This window comes from Diospyros lotus, chromosome 15, assembly GCF_014633365.1.
Source record: "Diospyros lotus cultivar Yz01 chromosome 15, ASM1463336v1, whole genome shotgun sequence".
NCBI classification, from domain to species: Eukaryota; Viridiplantae; Streptophyta; class Magnoliopsida; order Ericales; family Ebenaceae; genus Diospyros; species Diospyros lotus.
This window is the reverse complement of record NC_068352.1, coordinates 25697446-25717847: the sequence shown is the minus strand read 5'-3', so window position 1 is coordinate 25717847 and position 20402 is coordinate 25697446. Positions and strand designations below refer to the sequence as shown.

The window sequence follows — 20402 nt, the reverse complement described above, 5'->3', positions numbered from 1 at the left end:
CTTTGTTATAAAATTTATACTAAATATAAAAATATAAATATTTAACCTAACATTTTTTAAAATCTGAAAAAGTCTCCTCAATCAAACGCCCTTCCTCAGCAGTGGCGGAGCCAAGTACACCCAAGCCTTGGATTTAAAATATATATATATATATTATATATAATAATTTAATATTTTTTATTTTATTTTCTCTACATATTCATTCTGAATTTTTAAAAAATTATGAATTTTTGGTATATTAGTCAATAGGGATAAGGGTGTCAGGTGATTACCTTTGATTGTCGAAAATCGTCAACCACGATAGCCAATAGCAACTGCTAGTGCATTTACGTGCATTGGGTTTAGTCAAAAGTTTAAGTTTAGATATATAAAATGTAGCCATTAAATTTTACTAATTTTTTGATATATTAGTTGATAAAAATAAAGGTGTTGCGTGGTTGTCTCTGATCGTCGAAAACAACCGACCACTAGTTAGTACTTTTTTCAGTATTGGCTAAAAATTAAAAATAAAATATATATAAAAATCTGACCCACTTTTCTTTTATGTATATTAATCTCTTATGATATTTTCTTTAATTATGTTTTAATTAAAATGATTAATTTTTTTTCATTTTTTGTTACAAATTTATCAATTACATATTTAAAACTATAGTAGAAAATATATTTTCTATTATGAAGTTTGTCAAAATTTAATTAGATAATTAAATTAAAAATTAATAATTGAACAACAATCTATCATGGAACTTATCAAGATTCAATTATACAATTGAATTAGAGATTAATGATTGAACGATAATTTAATTATGTATATTAAAAAATAAATATTTAATAAAATTAATCATGATATTATTATATATGGTTATTAAAATATAAAAATGTGTCTATTTAATTTTGGACAAAATTTAAAATTTAAGATTTAATTTTTACTCACCTTACCTAAAATTTCTGGCTGTACCCCTGCTAAGGTCTCTCCCGAACGCTGTAAACGGGGGCCAGCCAGATCTCTAACTTTTAATATTATCAAAATGCGAGAGAGAGAGAGAGAGAGCAAAGAGAGAAAAATCAATCAAAATCCCAGATCAGAAATGTTATTGCGGGATGATCTGTATACAAGTACAATCAAATCAATTAAGCACCCAAATTTTCTCTTTCTCCGTTCACTTCAAAAGCATGTTCTGCGTTTTCTCCCCCGGAAAAAGAAAAGTTTATTCTCCACAGAGGCACCTCCAACGACGCCCGTTGAGTCGAACTGTTCTTCCTCCCTACCGTCAAAATCACCTCTCGAGCTCCTGTTGCAGAGCCCACTCGAGCCACGCCTCGGAGCCTTCCATCAACTCGGGGCTCAATCTGAACATCAGAACGCAGAACTCCATCTCGTTGAGCGCGCCGTCGCCGTCGATATCGCCCTCTCTCACCATGCTCCTCAGCTGGTCGTCCGTCAAATCCTGCAACCCCAGCAGCGACGAGGTCCTCTTCAAGCTCTCGAACGTAATCACCCCTCTTTCTTTATCCATCAACAGGCTAAATCCATTGCACAGCTCTCTTATCAGCCCCTCCCCGCCCAGCTTGCCCGCCATCATCGGCAACAGATCTTCGAACTCGGCGGCGGAGCTACCCTTTGTCCCGGCCATCATTAATATTGGGGTCAAAATCTCTGATTTGAATCTCGTAAATCTTAATAACTCTCTTTTTTTCTCGATTGGAAGAAGGGGAAACAACGGGGGATTTTATACGTGGAGGGAGGGAATGGATGACAGCCAAAGTACAGAAGATAGATGGTTGGGCGGTCGGCTGGGGTGAGGGCAGTGCAGGGCAGGGGTGCAATTACCTGCCTCTTTCTTGGAAGAAGCCTGCCAGGGGTAGAACCGACATTTTGAAGTCTCTGGCTAGTTGACTTGCTCCAATGGGAATCTGCCTTGGGAAATTGCATCGGCTGCCTTGCCTTTTCAACGCGGCGTTGTTGTTGTTGGTGGTGGTGGTGGTGGGGGTGGATATTAGCCGACTTTTTGTTCAGGACCTACGAGGGTAAATCATCGTAAATAAATGGCAGGCCTTTGAAGTTTCCTTTTCGCCTTGTTTGTTAGGTCACTCCTCGTTAAGTAATATCCAGTCTGAAGGTAAAGGTGCAGTTACGATGCCATTATTGGAGTCTAAAAAGAACATATTGTTACACTGACGGACTCAAAGTCATTATTAATATTTTTCTCTCTTTTCTTTTAGTGTAAATATTTTATACTTATATTTTTTATATATTAAAAAAATTGGCAAATCCAATATAATGAATTTAGACAAGGGAGTGTCTTTTCTCATTTTATTTGTAATATATATATATATATATAATACGAGAATAAATTTTAATATAAACACAAGGGGCGGCACTCTTGCAATTTCAGCATGTTGGACAGCTAATTCTACCCCTCATTTGGGATACCACAAAAAGACTTAAAATAGACTTGAGATTAAAAGACTAGCAGAGGTCGTGGTTTTAGAATCACGCTTGAGAAGGGGATTTTTGAGTTCAAGGTCTCTCCATTCTCACCATTACTCAGTTCACACGTGATTTCAATTTGTGATTATTTAGATTTAAAACATAAAAAGGAGTGAATTCGTGTGATTATTGTAATATTTTATTTATGAATTTTTCATAATTGACTAACACAGTCACGCTCAATCAAAATTTTTCTAGGCTCTCTCTTAATCTTTTAAATATACACGAGTATTGAATTTTTGGGATGATTATCCTTGTGCGATCTCGATCGCTTATATTTTTAATTTTAAAAAATAAAATAAATTACAAGTGTTAAATTTTATTTTACTACGCAAGATAAAAATCGAACTTATGACTCATCGATGCGAACTCAACATATTGTTTGCCTGATCCCCCGAAAGCATTTGAGTGTTGATTTCTTTGTAAATAAATATTAGTGTTGTTAATTACACTCTCCTTTCTGTATAATATAATCACGTCACAAAAATATAGAGTGTGATTAATAATAATTTTGAGAAAATATGATCTCTTCATTTGGGACAGTAGATTAGGGGATAAGAAGAAGCGATGGAAAATATATTTTTATTTTGAATAGAAATGGAAATTGATAAAATAAAAATATATTAATTTAATAATTAACCATTATACATTTTAAGTTTCATTATACACATTCTTCCCTTTAGACTTAACCATACTTTCAAAATCGATAATTACAGTTTCAATAGAAGGTGGAATTGGAATCGAACTGTCCCTAACAGTTTGATTTCAATTCCGATTTTAATTTGAATTGAAGGTACAATATATTATATATTTAAATTTTTATTTTTTTTTAATAAAAACTTTAAATTTAATTTATATAAATCAAATAATTTAATTTATATCCACGTATTCATTTGAAGTTGGAATCAAACTCCAAGTAATTCACTTATTATTTAAATTTATAACTCTCTTACTTTAATTAAAATTATTTTCTGAAATACTAATTATTGTACCTTCCATCGTAATTTTATATAAATCTTTATTATTATTTTTTTTAACTTGAATCATAACCTACCAATTTTAATTTTGATTCTTTATTTTAAAGAATCAAAATTAGAATCGAACCATAAGTTTTTATTTTTATTTTTAAATTAAAATTGAAATGACTATTTCAATTCAATTTTAGAAGAACAAATTTGGTTGAATTCAAACTATAAATGGTTGGAGGTGAACGGAGGTCAGGCTGACTTCCCCCGGTACGTAATTCTGCCTACGAAAGGAATGAGGAGCCTTCTCCCGTCAATTGTCAAATTAGACTACTCCTTCCCAAATGTTATTTCAGAGTTCCAGTCAGTCAACCAACGCCAATTATCACGCGACACGACATGGACACGCTCTATGAAAATGTAGTCAAGAAGATCCCCTTTTCCTTCTTTATTCAATAGGATAATGGCCAGGCCAGGCCAGGCTCTGAGTTGTTAGTGAAAGTTATAAATACTTTTTATTATATGAACTGTTTTTTACTTAATTATAAATAAATTAGCAAAATTTAAAGTTACTTCTCACAATTTATTAAAATAGAGAGATGCCTGAGACATCCGTCCTTATTAAGGGGGGCTATATTGGCTGGTTTAGGTTGATATTCAATCTAAACTCAACTTAATAATTTTTTTAATGAATTTTAATCTAAATTAACCTTAAGTAAAAAAATTTCAACTTAACATAAATCATAAAAAATTAGGTTGGGTTGAGTTTATTCTTTGTAAAATATACTTTAATTATTATTTATAATATTATTATCAAGTTGTGTTGAAGTAAAAAAAAAGATTACCTATAATTTAATTTTACTAAATAACTATGTTATGTATAATTAAATAGGAAAAAATTCATAATATATTATAAAAGAATTAATCATTCAACTTCTATTAAATAATTAATATATTATACAATATTAGTTATAATAAAATATATGGATTAAGTTAGATTAATTTGAGTTAATTTTTTATTATTTTAGACCAAAACCTAAACTAACCCAACCCAACAGTTTAGTTGGGTTGTTTGACTCGGGTTAGGGTCAACCCTAGTCTCCTATACAGTAGGCCTAACAACGGTTTCCAAAATGGCATTTTTTATTGGGTCATGCTATTTGTACAAAACAAATGTTACAGAACATTTACAGGGCAATCAAAATATTCATTTTGCCCTTACAATTAATGACCTAAATGCCCCAAATGCAACATCTATCTCTCCCTCTGTCTCTTTCTTTCTCTCTCCCTCTCACATCGTCGGCCCCAGCGGCGGTGGCAGCGGTAGCGGCGAGGCGAGGCGAGGCGCGGCGCGGCGGCAGCGATGAGGCGAGGCGCAACGGCAGCGACGAGGCGAGGCGCGGCGGCAAGGCAGCCGAGGCGACGGGGTGAGGCAGTAGAAGCGACGGGCAAGGCGGCGGAGATTGCAGCGGCGAGGCGAGGTGGCGGCGAGAGTAGGCGGAGGCAAAGTTGTAGCGGCAAAGGAAGGGGGGAGAGGGAAAAGGGGATGAACAAGATCAAAATATCGCGATATTTTGATGTCAATATATCGCGATATATCATTTCTGTAAACATTCTGTACAAAATCTTCTGTACAAATAGCATTTTCCTTTTTTATTTTACTTACTGGTGGAATCCGAACCAAACCATCTATAGATGATTCTGGTTCCAATTCCTGTTAAGCTCTAGTTCTAAAAGATTCCAATTCTAGTTCGAATCGATTTAAAAAAAAGAAAAAAAATTAATTTAATTTATGTAAATTAAATTGCCTACATATCATTTTACAGTGTAAAGAAATCAAAACTTACGTAATTCACTCACTATTTAAATTTGTAACTCTTTTATCTTAACTGAAATTATTTTTGAAAATATAAGTTATTGTGCATTGTATTATATATTTTATATTTATTTAATTTATTTGTTAACAATTTGAACCCATTTCGGTGTTAGTTCTAGTTCTTTATTTTTAGGAATTCGAATCAAATCGTAAGTCTTTGATTTCAATTCTGGTTCTAATATTTTAATCGAAACTAAAAACACAATTTTGATTCGATTTAAAAAAAAAAAAGATTTCAGTTCAATTCACGATTTGAACCAAACTATAGTAAGATCTACTATACAAACCATTTATTTATACAGACACCACATTTATAAACTTATCTTGCGTTGTTATTTTATGAGGATGGTAATGGGTCTCATTTATCCATTTAAAATTAAAATAATTATGAAAAATTCATATGTTGAGTAATAAAAATAAAATTTATTTGAACATTTATTAAAATAAGCCTTAATTATCTATTTAAAATTAATATAAATCTAAAAAATTCATATTTAAAAGATATTGACACAAGACATATTTTAAAAATTTATTAAAAAAGTAAGCAAATAGATAAATAAACACCGAGTGTCATACTTATTGTGATTTGTAAATAAAATACTAAAAATAAAACGGCTAAATTATTTTGAAGGCCACTAAATAAATATTCTGTTTTGTTATCAATAAATATGTTTATTTATTTAAAAGAGAGATGATAGGCCTGATTTGTTTTTTTTTATATCTTTTCAAGTAGAAATAAATGGTGTTATGTTTTTTATATTATTTTGATTATGCAAAACTTCATTATATTTTATTTATGAAAAATATTTTCATAGCCTTTGATTTTCAAATGTATAATCATATTAGCTTGAAAATTGAAATTGATATATTTTGTATATCCTTTAAAGTTCAAAATGCCTAAGGATGTCAATTTTTCCAACCATTTTGTCAAGCCCTATGTAATCCATTTTTGGCAAATATTTTATCTTGTAAATTATCTCATTTTTATTTAATTTAAGAAATATGTGTTTGAAATCAAATTAATATATGTATGAATCATGTCTAAGTTGTTTTCAAAAATCATACACTTATTTTAAATGATGAAGGCAAAATTGTCAATTTCTCTAAGTAAATTGTCGATTGATTTATCTCTTTATCTTATGGACTATTTTAAAGATAAAAAACTGTCGGCATAGTGTTTTAAAATGCCAATCATTTTTAGCCTAAGAGTTAAAACAATTGACAATCTTTAAGAACTATTGATAGACATTTTTCAAGCTCTCAATTATTTAATTCTAAGTTCAGAAACAATCAATAGTGACCGTAAAATGTCGATCCTTCTTTAAAACAGTCGACCTTACGCCTAAAACTGTTGATCGTTTGTCTAATTAAGTCGACTATTTTTTTTTTTAAATGTCAAAAGTTCTTAAAATTTGATTTAAAATTTTAAATATTTTTTTAAAAAAAATAGTCAACTAATTTTAACATCTTTCAATAGTTTCTCCTCTAACAAATTAAAATGACTAATTTTTATAGAAATTAAAGGCTCCCAACAACTCCATCAACAATTCATTTAATTATAGTCCAAGGAAGCACCACAGAAGGCTAAATATAGTCTAATGAATGAATGGAATAGATCAAACATCAAAAGTCAAATCTTTCTTTTTCAATGGCTCATTGTGTTTAAATTTTACTCCCACTAGATTATATATATTAATTGTATTATTTTGTTTTAGCTCTCATTTGTATATTTGAGACACTTTGTAACTTGAAAACTTATCTCTTTGATCATTTCTTTGTATCAAATATCGTATATTTTCTAACGGTATTGCTAGATGAGCTACTTTGTATAAGTAGATGGTTGTATATGGCTTAGTTGAGTTCAAATAAAAAGTTTTAGTAATTTAGTAAATCTTTAGTGAGGAGTACAAAGTAGCACGGAAGTGGAAAACGAAATGTTTCTAATACAAAACGGAAACACTGAAATGACATTTTTCTAAAAAGATAGGAAACGAAAAAGTGGGATAAATTGCAAATTTAAAAAATATAGATTTTTTTTATAAATATAATTTTTGATATAAAAAATTATTCAAATTAACTTTAAGATATTCACGTGCCATATTCCAAACTAATATGCAATATGCTAATAACTTTAAGATATTCATATAATCATATGCCATATTCCAAATTAGCCAAAACCAAAATTCTAGTGTAAATGTAATATTACTGAAAAAATTTGATTAGTTTAAAACTAATTTAGTTTTGATATAAAAAAATTAGGAACAAAATACCAAACAGATTGATAGGCGACCAGAGTCCAAAGCGACAGAATCGAAAGCAACGAATCAGCAATTGGAGACGAGGGAGCACCTAGAACAACAATGTGAGTGAGCGACGGAACTGGAATGACTGACAAATTGGCAATTGGTGGTGTGTGAGTGATAACCAATTCAAATTAACAAGGCAAAAGAATAAGAAGAAGAAGAATAAAAGAGAGGGAAAAATTGGGGTTCGACCAGCTTCAAAATATGTGTGACGTGTGACAGATCGATGGTCGGCGGCGAGGTTGCACCTAAAGCAGCAACGTGAGTGAGTGACAAAATCGAAACAATCAATGGATTAGTGGTCTACGGTGCGTGAATAATGACAGATTCGGAGAAACAAGGCGAAAGAAGAGAAAAAAAAAAAGAAGAAGAAAAGTGAGGGAAAAATGGAGGGTCTAGTCAGCTTCAGGATTCGTGCGACGTGGGCAACTATTGCCGGAAAGGCATTTTCGACAAAAATGCATTTCCATCTAATTTCAATAAATTGCGAAACGACCCTGGCATGTTTCACAATTTACAAAAATAGCCCAAAAATCGTTTCAAGCTATCTTTGTCGTCTTCGAAAAGTAAAATAGTTCGGAAACGCCAAAACAACGTCCCAAATACGTTTTCGTGCAACTTAGGTGGAGTAAGCCGATTGAGACAAACTACTATAAATCTCTTGTATCATTTTTTATTCTTACTTTAAATTTTTCAAGTTTTGCAAATACTATCTTACATTTGTTGTTCTATTGTACTAAAACCTCATTTCAAGTAAAAAAAAAAAAAAAAAATTCAAATCTCAAATAAATTTTTAAAATAACCAACTCATCCTTTCTCTTGAGTGTATGGTGATATATTTTAAATGCGACTATTTATTTATTATAAACAAGTTGTAAAGTGAGTTTAATATTACTAATTGCAGATTTTGCGACCTGTGATTAATTTTGGAGGTGATTTGTCATTATTTCTATAATAATTTTAATAGAAGTAAATAATTCTTAAAATAATAAATTAAATGTGCATTTGATAGAAATAAAAAATGGGGATGGAATTTATTTTTAATTTAAATTTTAAGAAATTCCATCAAACAGTTTTTCAATTTTATAGAATTCGAATTCCATTTTAGTTTAAAAAGTGAAGATTTTCTTTAAAATTAAGGAATTAGAATTTCAATTCCTAAGGGATGAGGTGGGATGAGAAAGAATTGAAATTTCATGAAATTAGAATTCCGCACCATTTTACTCCTCCAATCAAAGACACCCTAATTCAAATTCAAAATCACTTTCTATTAGAATTTCTACAATTTTCTCAACATGGTCTAGCATTTTGACTACAAACCAGCGTATTAAATTCAAAGGAGAATCATCACGTGACATATTGACATTGTTGTTAACAATTGGAGAGCGGAAAGTGATGAGTTTAAGATTCCATGAAGATGGTTGTTGTCGAGGTACCTAAAAACGAAAGAAAAAGAACAAGAAAACTGAGAGATGCTGGTCTTGTCTGCTACAGATTAAATGAACTGTTGAGGCAGAGCCAACCTGTTTGAGATCTCATCACCAACAGCAGCAGCACTAATTTAGTTTATTGTGGGACAGCTAAGTTTGTCTGGTATTGGTCCCATGGGATCCCAACATACTAGGGACACTTACCCTTATTAATTTTGGTATTTGGTAAATGAGACTCATATACAGTATAAGCTTTCATGCCGTAAATTAATATGGTAAATAACTCCTCTAAAATTATTAAGGGAGATTAAGGTAATGGGATTGTGAATTTTTTAAGGTATAACCATCTTTGTGAAAATAATTATCATAAGTGGTAAGTAAATACTTAGATGACGAATATGATATCACATCTCTGAGTGAGTTAATCATCACTTAATAAAAAGATTTATCTTCACTTAATAAGATAATAATTAATACCATATCTTATTCGTATTACAATTATTAATTGAAGACTTGAATACTCAATATTGAAAAAAAAAAAAAAAAAACCCATTCTTGCTTTCATTTTTTATACGAAGCTACTAGTAATTAGAAGAATGCCTTCGTTACAAGTCATTTGTACATCCAATTTCAATTATAAATAGACCTTGCCAGGCTATTTTTTTGGTTGGATAATGGACTAATTTTTCATATCAAAATTTATTGCAATACTAAGTGCTCGTATGGTTTTGTTACGTTTCAGAATATGGTTGTTTTCTTTGTGTGTGTGTGTGTGTGTGTGTGTGTGTGTATATTATCTTTGAAGGTGGTTTAGGTGAAGACCAACAAATCATAGTAATTATAAGGTTGTGGACATTACAATTATTTTTTATATATGAAAAAGATATACTATTTTTTTTAATTTTCATTTGCTTATCTATAATACAATAATCAAATACTAATTCTGTAGTCAATACTTCTTTAAGATCAACACAGCAAAGTACAACACATTATACCAATCATAGTTGATGTACAGAAATTTGAAAAACCTTATCATGTGAGTTTTGAGATAGGTAGTCATAAGGCCCACCAGACAAAGTTCATTTGGCTCACTATATAGACTCACCACCTCTCAAACTCCTAGTGCACCCCCAATACTCACCACCTCTCAAACTCAACAGTCTTGCACTTTTACCGCACCCAGCTCAGGTTAATTCTGCCCCCAAAAAGAAACCTGCTAGCCCACGGCGCCTATCATGGAAGAATGCTGGCCTACGCACTAGCATCCAACCTCACCTCTTGAGGCACAAACTACTCCTGTTCTATCTATTAACTTGAGAGGGCCTTTCTAGGAAGGCTTCACCCTCCCGCCAGGCATAGCAAAGGTGGTGAATTCCCCAACCCACATATTTATTGGTGCAAAAACTTGTGACCCCAATACTATGGCAAGCCAGGCCGGCCCAAAGATTAAAGAGGGTTGGCCCAGACTAGATAATAACCGAGTATCTACTGCAACCCAATTCTGCTCACATTGGGGCCAATCCCATCTCCAAACAAGCTTACTTGGTTTCGTATCTGCTTGGCTTAAGACCTAGAAGGTATCACTGTGTAAATTTAATAATTTTTAAACGTATACCAATAAATTTTATTATTCTCTTTATGCAGAGATCTTTTTTCAATATAGAAATAAGGGAATTTCATTTATGTATTGACTGTAAATTATGTTAGCGTGTGTCTTCAGTTTTAATATATGGTCCGGTCCGTATTTTTCTTTGATTAATGTTAATTATTATTTTAAGATGTTATAAAATGTAATTTCTTAGATATTTAATTATTTGTAGTCTTTAAATAATTCTATTGATTGATGGAAAATTAATCGAGGCACTTAATTAATTAATTAATTATATTTTAAATTTAAAATATAATATAATAAATACAATTTATTTAAAACAAAATATATTTATTACATTTTTTTTTTTCTCTTTACGAAGGTAAAATAAGGAAAGGATTTAATATAATTTACATTTAGTACAATTGTTGAAATCCGTCTATAGGTACACTGCGGGCTAGTATCGTAATTTCAGGAGGTAACAATAGGCTAGAATCAGATTCGGGAAGATATCGATTCATTAAAAGACCGACACGTCGGCTGCATTCACGTGGGCTGCCACCTAAGTAGACACGTCGAACCAGCACAACCACCAAAAGAATAATTTTGATTATAATTATTAATTAATCACCAAATTCAAAACTAAATATCTGGAACGCCGCCGCTACGTTGCTTCTCACACCACAAGCCTGCGCCGCGGTCGCTATTTACTTCCACACTCGCTTCTCTCGCGCGTGAACCCCACACCAACTCTTAACTGTCGGTGTTATTATCTTAAAATCAAAATTTTCTATTTTTGTTAGAAATTTAAATTGTATTAATTATTATGATAAAATTAAGATATTTTAATTAATTTTAGATATTTCTAGTGGTATCATTGAATCGATTTTCATACAATTTTAATTTGATTTTTAATCATTTAGTAAAAGTTAATGGTTAAGATGTTATTTTCTACATAAAATATATTTATTATATCTTATTTTTAATATTTAAATAATTTTATTAATTGATTAAATATTTTAAAATATAATAAATTTATTATCAATCCATCAAAGTTTTCGACTAATTTAAGTAAAATAATATAATATTACTAATATTTTATGTGAATATATAATGAGTAAGTTGATAAGTAGTAGAAGCGCGTGGGTAGAAGCAGTGCCTCATCTTCTTGCGCTAACAGATCAAGCCACATTATTCGACCCCGAAGCGCAAGGCCTCGAAAGCAAGCTGAAATTCAGGAGGCTCCATACTCCACGTCGGCCACCCGTTCAGGTGCGAATCACGTGGCCACAGCCTAACGCAGTGGACCAGTTCAAGCCACGTCAGCGAATCAGAATCCGCGAGACAATCAGCCCGCCATTTGGCCGGCACGTCACCCCGATCTCCCCCCCAAAAAAAAATATCTCGCACCCGAACCAAGGAATCGAGCCCTCGCTTCCGGACCACAGAACCTCTCTTTCCCTGACGAGCCTACACTTGGCACTCCCTGGCACCATTGGCTAGGCTCGGATTCTGAGAACCCTGGGCTTCGTTAAGTTCGATTGCAATGACCATTACGCCCCCACGATCGGTCGATAACGAGTAGGTAATTTCGTAGTTTGGGGGAAAATCAGGGTGGTTTCTTAGGCAGCTGCAACTTGTTCTTGCCTTTTTCTTTTATTTTCTTCCAAACTTACTCTCTTCTCTTTTCGCTTCTTTTTCCTGGAGTTTCAGAAGAGAGAGACTGTGTGTGGCGGTGTTTGTGAAGATGAGGAGGTGTGAGTTGTGCAGGTCGGTGGCGAGGATGTATTGCGAGTCGGATCAGGCGAGCCTGTGCTGGGACTGCGACGCCAAGGTTCACTCAGCGAACTTCCTCGTCGCCAGGCATTCGAGGACGCTTCTCTGCCACGTCTGCCAGTCGCCGACGGCGTGGAGTGCTTCCGGCTCGAATCTCGGGCCGACGGTCTCGGTCTGCCGGAGTTGCGTGGAGCACGACACTAAGGGAGTGGAAGAGAATAGAGAGGAGGAGAGACGAGGGAGCAACGCCGGTGAAGTTGACACTGAAGATGGCGATTATGACGACGACGACGAGTTTGATGATGAAGGAGACGAGGAGGATGGGGATCGGGATGATGATGATGATGATGAGGAGGAGGAGGAGGAGGAGGTTAGCGAGGATGATGAGGACGGCGATAATCAGGTCGTGCCGTGGTCATCTACGCCGCCGCCGCCGCCTCCGGCTGCAAGTTCCTCAAGCAGCGAGGAGTCGTCTAGCAGGTTCTGTAACGGCGATGGAGCAGTTTCGTTAAAGCGGTTCCGCGATAAAGCCACTGATCTTCGCTCCGATGTATGGATTTTCAAGCAATTTCGTTATGTTCTATTTTTGTTTTCATTGCTTTTCGTTGCGTCCCACGGATCCAATTTTTTTGACAATACTCTGTTAATACTAATTTGTTCTGTCGAAATTATTTTAAAATTTGGAAGTTTATGGTTATGTTTTCTATCTTCAGTCGTTTACAACTGACTGCGAATAAGCCGTAAATTGCGCTATCACCTACATTAATATCTGATAATCTCCAAGACACCGTACATTTGGTATTCAACCTGAGGATTTGTTGTTATCCATTCGCAGGATGATCAAGGTTGTTCATCTTCGCACCGCAACAGTTCGCCGTCGGCGACTTGGTTCGCTGGATACAGCGAAACGGCCTTTCTGGATTCATTGAGGCCTTTGAAACGCTTAACAACTGATCCCGTACGCGCTGCTATGGTTCAGGCTGGACCGGCCGGTTCAAGAACCGCATCTCTCCTGGACTCCCTGAAGAAATTTCGTGGACAAAACTTGACATCAGGCAACGACGCGTCCTCAACAATTGTTGAAATTTGTGAGCTAAGTAAGAATTCGGCAGCTGTCGATCTGGACTCGGCTGGGATGCCATAGCCTTCTGATTTGAGGTAGTCTAATCCCCTGATTAACCTTCCCTTAACATTAGAACGTCTTGTCAATTCCTTTTTTTTTTTTTTTCTTAACAAATCTTAGTTTGTATGAGGTTGGTAAAGGTTCTTTGAACATATGATTTCTTTGCTAAATTTAATCCTTATTTTATGTTGGGATTGGAAGATTCATACTTCCAAAGCAAAGTATATATTCCGAGTCGTGTACCAATGGTGTGCATTCTGGTTCTTGGTGGGATTTATGTTGGAATGTAATTTGTGTTCAAATCATTGCTAGAACTGCTTTGTGATCTAATTTAGGTATAAAACTGCCTCTTTTTCTGTTTCAAACTCATTTGCTTTTCATCTCCTCAGCCATTCATTCTGATGCTTCCATCTTTCGAGGGTTCTATTTTCCTTTTTCTTCTTTATGTTCATTTCAGCCTCCAAGCAATGATGGCATAACATGATGTTGCAAATTGATTGTTTTCTTTTCTGTTCCTAGTAGGGGATATGATTCTAATTGAAAATCTATATTCAGGAAATCTGTCTGCTTGCTACCTCTTCCGGATTTTGTTAGGCTGTGCCTTTTAAGCACTCGTCAAGAGCCAGGTTTTCAGTGGTGGGAACTCTCTTTTCAGAGAGAAAGAATTTAGTCCCTTGGAATCGAACCGAGTCCTTTCCATCTCTCTCTCTCTCTCTTTGCCCACCCCAGTCCCCATACTGTGAAGGGAATGGAACTTTCAATGTACCATGTCCTGGATGAGGAGATAGAAATGGAGAGTGCCAGTCAGCATAAATCCAAGAGGTGGAATGGCTAATTTTAGGACACGGTAGCATCCATCCACTATACAATGTATCTGGCTAGGGACCCCCTCACCCATCCTCGCCCTGTATCTATATTTCTCTTTCTGTGGGCTCTAAACAAGGAGGGTTGCGGCGTTCGTTTTCTCCTTTTCTTGGGAGTGCCTTAATTCCAATGCATGAACCTACCCAGTCTTCCTAAAGCAACCGTGGCGATGTGGTCACCATAACATTCCAACGCTGACCTCCGTGGCACAGCCCGCTCTCTCTCTCTCTCAATCTTTCCAAAGCAGCCGTGGCGTTGTGGTCGCCATAAATATTCCAAGTCCGACCTCCCTGGCACCACATACTCCGTCTCTCTCCGTGTAAAAGAGTCAAAAAGACGACAAATTGCGTAGTGATAATAGTATTCTTAGTTTGGGCTTAATAATTGAATCATGGTTTCGTTGTTTTGACCTTTTTTATGGGCTTACTAAATAGGTAATTAGCAGTGTGGGAATGTTGGGTAAATACACCCTGGCTTTAGATTTAATATTTGAGATTTATATGTTTTCTTTAACAGCCCATTCCTTAGTTTCGAGTTTTAAGGTGTTAACAAACAAAATTTAAATTACAGGGAGTTTAGGTAAAATTTATCATTTTTTGAGGCCATTAGCTGTTTAATGTAATGGTAGGTGGTGTTTCATGTAAAAGCAAAAATTTAAGAGCTTGATCAATTATAGAAAATAATTTTTAATCTCTTAATTATAATTTTATTTTATAATTAAATATGTTATAAGATTTCATGTTTCAAAAATGCACAGTACTTATTTTTAGAAAATTTTAAAAATATTTTTCGTTATTTTTTTATTCACAGAATGAACCGACAAAAGTAATTTTTTTTAACAAAACTTAAAAAGTAAATTGAAAATGTCATTTCAAGAAAACTATTAGAATGTGCTCAGGAAGCACAGGACACTGTAGAGCTAACCAATTAAGGGTGGCAGGCAGTAAACGGCTCCTCGTGCAATGCGACTGAATTGCCTACGCGTGTTGGGGTCTGTTTCTAAAATTACTTCCCCCATATGATTCCCCAAAATTAATTTCTTGTACTGTTCCTTCAGAAACACCAAATTCGGTGACCGTAAAATGCTAATTGAGAATTTGAAGAAACAATCTTTGCCGATAAGCTCACACCAACCATTTTGTTCTGTTTCGCAACGCCAACAACAAAATATAGGCCCTGCGACAAACACACATGTAAATACATAAAGAATTCAAGTTCCTGGTAAACTTGGAAGCTGCAAAGAATTTTACTACTATTATTATTATTATTATTATTATTATTTTTATGTTTCATTCCTATTTCCCGACCTAATCGGCTTGGTTGCATCCACCCACCCATCTTTCTTTTCCCCCGTCGAGACGTAAAAGAGACTTAAGACTCGAGTTGCTTTCAACGGCGATTATTCTATTCGAATCGGTACGCGAGATATTTCTGAGTTTTTTTTTTTTTTTCAATTAATTTCCTGAGCAAATATCTGGGGGTAGTTACGCCCATTGAAGCTTGTGTTACAGACTAACAGTAAAAGATTAGTTGCTTTCCCACACATTCCGAATAAACTAAAGCCACAATTTATGGCCGGCCATCACATCAAAGCCCGGGCAAGCTTTATCCATCCGCAAGACGACTTTCTACTTTATTGAAACGGAGAATCAATCACCGGCCACACCACACCCAGACATCATATTAGTCTTAACAAGAAACCATAATCAAAATATTAAATACTACAGCTTCTACTTTTCATATTGTGGTTGAGGGAGTTTCTTGGCATTCTCACTTGTTTTGCGCCACGATTTCTACGTGGATGTGGTTTACACGCTGCTTTGTGTCTCTGGTCAAGGTGTAATCGGAATTTTATAATAAGAAAGATTTATTTATGTATTAAGAATTCAGAATTATAAAAAAATTTAAACAATAGGTGGTATTAAAGAAATCTTCTTCTCTTTTTTTTTTGGCGGGGGTGGTTGTGTGGTGGGGGGTCTGTTTCTGTGGCTGAGAATTATTGATTGTTCTGAGGGCGCGGGGAGCCTAAGACGAGGTGGCGGTTCGTGTGTGGCTGTGGGGTTCTGTTTGTGGAGATATTATAGAGAGTGGCCCAGACGTGTTGTGACTGTGACCCCTGCTGCTGTGGGTGGGATAGGATTGGGACAAAAGAAATTCACCCCGTCTGAAGTCTAATTGATGACTATTACATAATTTATATATACTTGAGCTGTGTGCCAGTTTATATGTCCCTCTCTCACAGCCTCAATTCAGGCCGGATCCGCCTTCTTCCCGATCGATTAACGAATTTTCTTCTTGAGGCTCTGCTCTACCCATTGACCATGAGACTAAACTAGGCAGGTTCTGTAGTTGTGAATGAAAAGCACTAACTTAATTTAGTTACGTTCATAAATCCATTCATGACATCCAAAATATTATTTATTAAGTTTTGGTAGTATTGTTATTAACTTTTTTTTTACCTTTAAAATTCAATTAACAAAGATGAAGACCTAAAAAACGCGTTTAGATTCTGAATTCATCAATGTAAGTAACTAACAGCCACTAAATTAGCGTTCTTAGAGCATAATGACAATAGCGCTCCTGCTTTTTGAATAAATTACTTTACTACTGAGCATCCCCTTTAATATTGAGTGCTAATTAATACATGAGCTGCTGCTACCCTACCCCTCTCTACAAGCAAGTCAATTCATTTGTTAGCAGGGGACATCACTTGCCGGTAAAATTACTATTCTATCCATCAAAAAGCAAAAAGTAAATCTTTTCATTGAGGTCAAGTAAATGATAATAATTGGTAAAATTCTATAGACTCATTTAGTTGTGTTGATTGAAGTTGAAGGATATTGTGTAAATATCATGCAAATTCATTGACTTCTACTATCATAAACGTGAAAGGCAATGGCTGTCAATTCTAATCCATAGAAAAAGTCAAGATAATAATTATGATAATATTGATGCTACTAAACTAATATCAAACGGATCAGTTTTATCAAGCATTAATGTATATCTAAGCTCCAATGAAATAATAATAAATATACAAAGTATGAAACCAGGCTCATTAAAAATGTTAGATTATGTAATTTTTGCACCCCATGTGACATTTATTTATAAAGATAAAAGTAAATGTAGAATGAAATTAAGAGGATAAGCTTCTTTAATTAAATTCAAGTTGTTTGGGCTTCGTTTCTCCCAAGTTGCGGATCCGCCAAACTTAAACTAATGGACATTAATTTCAAATCAGGTTTTCAAATCATGTATCACTACGTGACAAAATAATAATTATTACCAAATTAAATTACATATCATATTAGTGAAATCAGTTATGATAATTTTAACTATTGAAGTTGGTGAACTTGTTTACTTATAAAATATTAGAGAGATAATTGTTATTTCCTGTGCGAGAGTGAAATAGAACGAAAATCACGCTTCGTAAACGGTAGAGTTGGTAATTTTGGACATGATCTGATTACACGACACGACACGACACGGAGTTAAGCAGGTTAGAGTTGGGGTTAATTGGGTTCGCGTCATAAACGAGTCAACCCGTTTATGACACAATTATTTTCGTGTCTTAGGCAGGTCAACCCGTCTAACCCGTTTAGACACGAAATGACACGTTTAATTAAACGTGTTAACGAGTTGACCTGAATACGTTAACACGATTATATACGAAATAACACGTTTAATTAAAAGGGTTAGTGGGTTGATCTGAACACATTAACACGATTATACACGAAATAACACATTTAAAACTAAATAACATGTTTAACAGGTGACACAACACGACCCATTTAAATTAAACGAGTTAAACATGTTAACAGATGACACGACACGATACGACACGTTTAGTTAAACGGGTTAAACGGGTCGTGTCGTGTTACACGTTTAATAAACGTGTCGTGTTTGGGTTTAATGAATTTGACACGATTATTAAACGGGTCGTGTTCGGGTTAGCCTGACACGTGTTATACATGTGTTTCGACACGATATGATTACGACCCACCAACACGAATTGCCATCCCTAATAAAGGGTAGCTGCATGGGTCTCATCCCTTTTTTTTTATAGTGATGATAGTGTTTGACACCGATCACCACATATCGCCTCGATAAATGAACTTTGAGAGTTGAAATTTCAAACTTAGCTATATTGGGCCTCGAGAATACAACCTGTAAAATAACGGAGTGACGAGGTTAGGATCTCTTGGGGTAGATTTCGACGCTCAAATCAGTAAAATAAATACGAGTAGTAAAAAATATAAGAGCTTGAGACTAGTCATACCTGGTGAAGACCCCCTGCCTTTTATAGGCAGGTTCGTTATAGAGTACTTGAGATAAAACTTGAGATGGGCGAGCATGACTCCCGAGGTCCTCGATCAAGCTGGAACGAGTCTCGCGATCTGGAAGCCTTCCAACCAAACATCCCTTATAATTTTAAGGTAATAAATGATTTTGTTAAACGTTAATCTCATATTTAAAATACTTTTGTCCATATCGGGAAAAGTCTACACTTAAATGACTTCAGAAATTAGGCTACTTCTCAACCTAGTATGATTTTTAGCTCAGCTTAAAGAGTGGGGGCAACTGATGTGGCATTACCTAAATTACTAAAATACCCCCTACGTGCTAATAGTCCACTCGCCACGTGGATAACCCGAGAGACTGACATGTGGCAAGTCCACAATGCGGAGTGTGAAACAATATACGACCAGTTAAAGGACACGTGACAACGCTTGTAGAGTAATCCAGAGTGGAGTTCGAAAAATTCAGACTAAACCATGAGACCCGTTCTAGCTTGATCGGGGTCCTCGGGAGCCATGTTGCCCATCTTGGACTTTATCTCAAATACCCTATAATGGACCTATCTATAAAAAATAAATGTCCTCATCAGGTATGACAAGTCTCAATCTCTTATATTTTCTACCACTTACATTTACTCTACTAACTTGATTGTTGGAGTTTACCTCGAGGAATACTAACTCCGATGCTCTATTGTCTTGCAAGCTATATTTTTGAGGTAGACATCATCAAGTCCGAAATAACCACTCCTGGGGTCTAATTGTCAAGACGGCACGTGATGGCCGATCTCACATATGATCATCACATAATGTTCACATTGCCCACTCAATTTGTCTGAGTTGTTCACATTCCCCTCTCAATTTGTCTGAGTTAAAAAAATGTTATTTTGACTTATGCGCATAACATAATACATTCGTATGAAATCATAAACTCTCAAGTAGAAAACAAGCATTGGGCTCCGATCTGAAATAATTTTAATAATAACACGCCTGTAATCAATATATATATATATATATATATTTGGACTTTTACTAAGTTCATGGTAATTTGTAGTTTAAGGAACTCTTGTGTATATATATACTTGGAAATACAATAGAATAAAAGTAGTAATTATTAAATATTATCAATTATATATGCTTATATATCTATTTATTTTATACAAGCAAATAAACAATTTTGATTTTATGACATCTTGTGAATAAAGTGATGTTTCAAACTATTTTTTAAATATTGTTTGAATAAAATTGGCTAAATTTATACTTTTATCCTTATACTTTTATGTTTTTTCTTCATTCAATTTTTTTTATTTCAATTATATCTCTATATTTATATTTTTAAATTAATTTAACTTACGTACTTTAATTTTTTTTCTTGTGGCAATCTAAACTTTTCATTGTTTTGATTACACCATCTATACCTACATTTTTGAATTAATTTAACCCTTATACTCTGAGTATAAAATAAAAATATAAAGTGAAATGAGTCAATTTAATGCTTATTTTTTTACACATTTAAAATACAAGGGTTAAATTGAGTTAAAAATACAAGTATAAAAATATAATTGAAACAAAGAAAAAATCGAGTTACCACACAAAAAAATGTATAATTAAAATAACGAAAAATTTAAATAATTACACGAAAAAAGTGAAAATATAACAACAAAAATATGGATTTGGCTAATAAAATTTCAACTATA

At 34.2% G+C, this 20402-nt stretch overlaps 2 protein-coding genes across 2 annotated transcripts; one reads left to right on the top strand and one right to left on the bottom strand.

The window, feature by feature from the left end:
• Positions 1-1062: 1062 nt before the first annotated feature.
• LOC127791502 (calcium-binding protein PBP1-like) lies at positions 1063-1828 on the bottom strand. Its single transcript, XM_052321415.1, has one exon. The coding sequence runs from the start codon at positions 1632-1634 to the stop codon at positions 1275-1277; it is 360 nt and encodes a 119-aa protein (XP_052177375.1). The 5' UTR covers positions 1635-1828; the 3' UTR covers positions 1063-1274.
• A 10451-nt stretch (positions 1829-12279) lies between these two features.
• LOC127791367 (eisosome protein SEG2-like) lies at positions 12280-14889 on the top strand. The gene is made up of 3 exons (XM_052321190.1): positions 12280-12976; positions 13262-13584; positions 14105-14889. Exons 1-2 carry the CDS (start codon positions 12398-12400, stop codon positions 13568-13570), a joined length of 888 nt encoding a protein of 295 aa, XP_052177150.1. The 5' UTR covers positions 12280-12397; the 3' UTR covers positions 13571-13584; positions 14105-14889.
• The last annotated feature ends 5513 nt before the right edge of the window (positions 14890-20402 follow it).